This window comes from Argentina silus, assembly GCF_951799395.1.
Source record: "Argentina silus genome assembly, chromosome: 3".
NCBI lineage: Eukaryota > Metazoa > Chordata > Actinopteri > Argentiniformes > Argentinidae > Argentina > Argentina silus.
The window spans coordinates 429976-434975 of NC_139657.1; the positions used below are offsets into that span (position 1 = coordinate 429976).

General features: G+C 50.5%; 1 protein-coding gene across 1 annotated transcript in view; it reads right to left on the bottom strand.

Moving 5' to 3' along the window:
- nup93 (nucleoporin 93) overlaps positions 1–5000 on the bottom strand; it is a 26349-nt gene that overhangs the window by 7960 nt on the left and 13389 nt on the right. The window contains exons 4-8 of the mRNA XM_083665638.1: positions 4272–4334; positions 3719–3847; positions 2064–2138; positions 551–643; positions 207–323 (exon numbers count right to left, since the gene is read on the bottom strand). Of these exons, the coding sequence (XP_083521764.1) occupies positions 207–323; positions 551–643; positions 2064–2138; positions 3719–3847; positions 4272–4334 (477 nt within the window). The remainder of the gene's footprint in view (positions 1–206; positions 324–550; positions 644–2063; positions 2139–3718; positions 3848–4271; positions 4335–5000) is intronic.

The following is a 5000-nucleotide window of genomic DNA, read 5'->3' on the forward strand; positions in this document are numbered from 1 at the left end:
GCCCACCCCCCCCCCCCCCCTCACCTGTTCTCTAGGAAGGTCAGGCCCTGGTAATGACGCCCCCCCCCCCCCCCCCCCCTCACCTGTTCTCTAGGAAGGTCAGGCCCTGGGTAATGAAGCCCCCCCCTCACCTGTTCTCTAGGAAGGTCAGGCCCTGGGTAATGAAGCCCCCCCCCCCCCTCACCTGTTCTCTAGGAAGGTCAGGCCCTGGTAATGAAGGCCGTCTGCATGTCAACAGCAGTGCGACTCTTCAGAGTGTCTTTCGCCGGGACCAGCAGAACGTCTGTCATCTGCTTCACCATCACCCACATGTCTGACACACTCTGGACACACACACACACACGCTTTTGTAGTTTGAACCAAACTTTAGAATTGTCACTAAAAGTACCAGGGGTAGGAGGCATGAAGGTGTGTGTGTGTGTGTGGGTGGTGGGTGGGTGTGTGTGTGGTGTGTGTGTGTGGTGTGTGGTGTATGTGTGGTGTGTGTGTGTGTGTGTGTGTGTGGTGTATGTGTGGTGTGTGTGTGTGTGTGTGTGTGTGTGTGTGTTACCTTGTCGTCCAGGCTGTCTGCTACGGAGGCACAGAGGTCTCCCAGGTTGGGCTGGACGTGACCGCTCATCATCTTCTCATTGAAGACGTAGATCTGAGGGGGGGGGGCAGAGGGAGGGGGGGGGGGGAGGGACAGATATCAGAGTCAGGAGCGCAGGGTGAAGTGGTAGAGGAGGAAGAGGAGGAAGACGTTCAGGAGGTCGTCGAGGAAGATGAGGAAGATGAGGAAGATGACGCCCGCAGGCCAAGTGACGACATGACGGACAGATGGTGCTCAGGGATGAGGGACGGAGGGATGAGGGACGAGGGATGAGGGACGGAGGGATGAGGGCTGCAGTGGTCTGAAGCTGCTCCTCGCCATTAAAACACCCGAACCAACATTTACACCACCGGGGGCGGGGGGGGGCAGTCCCTCCCTCCCTCCCCCTGCAGCCAGGCAGAGGAGTTACCCATCATGCTCTCTGACAGCCGATCAATGACTTTGATCTGTTGAGGCCTTGATTGGTGTGCCCCTGTTACCATAGAGACAGAGCTGCTGTGACCTCAATGGGGGAGCTCGATTTATGAAACCATATTCTTCTGTTAAAGCGTCATGTGACCCTGTAATCCAGTGGACGCTCTGAACGCCCTGATCAGTCCTGACGTTCCAAACTGCCCATGTGAGTCAATTCCTACAACTCCCAAGATTCCCCTCTCCCTCCCACGCCAGGTCCTTCTGTTCAACAGCTCTAGAACACAGGGTCAGAGTAGAGCAGAGCAGCAGGTCAGAGCAGAGTAGAGTAGAGCAGAGTAGAGTAGAGTAGAGCAGAGCAGAGCAGAGTAGAGTAGAGCAGAGCAGAGTAGAGCAGAGCAGAGTAGAGCAGAGCAGAGCAGAGTAGAGCAGAGCAGAGTAGAGCAAAGTAGAGTAGAGCAGAGCAGAGTAGAGCAGAGCAGAGCAGAGCAGAGCAGAGTAGAGCAGAGCAGAGTAGAGCAGAGTAGAGCAGGTCAGAGTAGACATATTTTAACGCGGTACGAGTGGTTTTTTAGAAGGTAAACACAGTTTTTTGATATCTAGGATGAAATGCTGATGGTTGGAGACGGTATGCATCGTGGACTGACCATGAACGTGGATTTAGAGTAAACTTCCCTTTGAAGTTCCGGAAGAATCTTTGAGTGTGTGTGGGAGGTAAAAGCAGTGGAAATGGGAGGTATAGAGGGTTAGTTCTAGTGTTAATGGTATAGTGTGTGTGGGAGGTATAGAGGGTTAGTTCTAGTGTTAATGGTATAGTGTGTGTGGGAGGTATAGATGGGTTAGTTCTAGTGTTAATGGTATAGTGTGTGTGGGAGGTATAGAGGGTTAGTTCTAGTGTTAATGGTATAGTGTGTGTGGGAGGTATAGAGGGTTAGTTCTAGTGTTAATGGTATAGTGTGTGTGGGAGGTATAGAGGGTTAGTTCTAGTGTTAATGGTATAGTGTGTGTGGGAGGTATAGAGGGTTAGTTCTAGTGTTAATGGTATAGTGTGTGTGTGACCAACCTGTCGTCCGTACGCCACCTCCACACTGTCCAGAGCACTCCTCCCTGGAACCCCCACATCACTCACAATGCTGGGCTGGAACACACACACACACACACACACACACACACACAGTGAATGAAGGAATGATTCCCACATTAACCAACAATGACAAACACATCCTTACTGACATTCCACTAGGCCTGAGCCTGGGTGTGCCTGTGTGTGTGTGTGTGTGTAAGAAGCTGTGTCTAGAAGCTCTGTAGAGCTGTGTGTGTGTGTATTTGGTACAGTCTCCTGTCTAAATATTAACCAACAGTTACATATTCCATGTCTGACCTGCTGGTTTTGGACCCCGCCCCCTACTGTGTGTGTGTGTGTGCGTGTGTATTCAAGCATGAGGTCAGGTCACAATGGCTTTCACGCTACATTGGTCATGACTCTGCAATTATGAACTACAAAGATAGCGAAAACACACACACACACACACACACACACACACACACACACACACACACACACACACACACACACACACACACACACACACACACACACACACACACACACACACACACACACACACACACCTGCTGTTTAGGATGTATAGTTATTAACAGCTCTTACGCTACATAGAGTCTGGCTGCTCTCGGTACATCAACAGACCTTCTACAGACAGACAGGTTCTACAGACAGACAGGTTCTACAGACAGACAGACCTTCTACAGACAGACAGGTTCTACAGACAGACAGCTTCTACAGACAGACAGACCTTCTACAGACAGACAGGTTCTACAGACAGACAGACAGACCTTCTACAGACAGACAGGTTCTACAGACAGACAGGTTCTACAGACAGACAGGTTCTACAGACAGACAGACCTTCTACAGACAGACAGGTTCTACAGACAGACAGGTTCTACAGACAGACAGAGCTTCTACACAGACAGACAGAGCTTCTACAGACAGACAGGTTCTACAGACAGACAGCTTCTACAGACAGACAGACCTTCTACAGACAGACAGGTTCTACAGACAGACAGACAGACCTTCTACAGACAGACAGGTTCTACAGACAGACAGGTTCTACAGACAGACAGGTTCTACAGACAGACAGACCTTCTACAGACAGACAGGTTCTACAGACAGACAGGTTCTACAGACAGACAGAGCTTCTACAGACAGACAGGTTCTACAGACAGACAGAGCTTCTACACAGACAGACAGAGCTTCTACAGACAGACAGACAGAGCTTCTACACAGACAGACAGAGCTTCTACAGACAGACAGACAGAGCTTCTACAGACAGACAGAGCTTCTACAGACAGACAGAGCTTCTACAGACAGACAGACAGAGCTTCTACAGACAGACAGACAGAGCTGCTCTGAGTCTGGTACATTATTCAGACTGGAGGTCTGTCACTCTGCCACCATGGTGCTATTTGCTTTAGGGGAACTTGTCCATTTTTGATGGAAAGTCTTGTAGAGGGGGGCGAGGGAGTGAATGTGTGTGTGTGTGTGTGCGTGTGGTGTGTGAGTGTGTGTGTGTATCTATTTTTTGGCATGTGTGTGTTCACAGCCAACTGCTAAGTAGAACAGTGTGTGTGTAAGATGTGTGTGTAGTGCACATGACAGGGGTTCCCGGCCCCTGACAGCCAGCAGATGGAGCCACTGACCTCCACATCTTGGCTGAAGTCCAGGGCGTCTTCTCCGGCCCCCAGCAGGGTGTGAAGGACCCTCTGTTTCACCTGCTCCCACTGGACCAGCATGGACTCCCGGTGGTACTCCTCTGCTAGGAGGAAGGTCTGCGGGGGGGGGGGGGGGGGGTTACAGACCATGTGATGTACAGTATCTGAACATAGCCAGCACTGGAAACCTTCTGTCAGGGGGGGAAATCTGAGCACAATATACACACACACACACTTCTAACTGGGTCATGCCCTCTGATGCCCGAGTGTGTGTGTGTGTGCGGTGTGTGTGAGAGAGAGATGGGCTGTGTTAGTAAGTGTGTGTGTGTGTGTGGCAGGTCCTCATTTAGCCCAGAACCCCATTAGAACGGGAGCATGCTCTATTTACCGGCCCGGAGGGACAGAGCACGGGAATGAGAACACTTCCTAATTAAACCTGCTGTGACCTCACACACACACACACACACACTCCTGTGAACTATAGCTGTGATGTCAGAGGGGGTGTGGCTATAGCTGTGATGTCAGAGGGGGTGTGGCTCACCCTGCGGCGTGATTCCTCAATGGCAGACAGAAGAGCATTGTCTCTCTCGTTCTTCAGGAAGCCCTGGAGAGACGGGTTAGGACCACAACACTGGGGTTAGGACCAGTTAGGACCACAACACTGGGGTTAGGACCAGTTAGGACCACAACACTGGGGTTAGGACCAGTTAGGACCACAACACTGGGGTTAGGACCAGTTAGGACCACAACACTGGGGTTAGGACCAGTTAGGACCACAACACTGGGGTTAGTCATCATCACCATCACCATCGTATCATCATCACCATCATCATGACCATCGTCATCATCATCATCATCACCATCATCATCATCATTACCATCATCATCGTCATCATCACCATCATCATCATCATCATCACCATCATCATCATCACCACCATCATCATCGTCATCATCATCATCATCGTCATCATCACCATCATCATCATCATCATCATCATCGTCATCATCATCATCACCATCGTATCATCACCACCATCATCATCATCACCACCATCATCATCATCCAGCCTTAACACTAGCCACGCCCTTACACAACATGCATTCAGACCAACTTCACATTCTATACAATCACAGCTGTATATATATATATATAAATATGATCTGTTATGATCTGTCACCATCTGTCACAGCTGAATGTACGACAGCAGAACACGCTCAGCCAGGCTTCAGGGGCCGCTAGGCTACCAGGCTAGGCTACCAGGCTAGG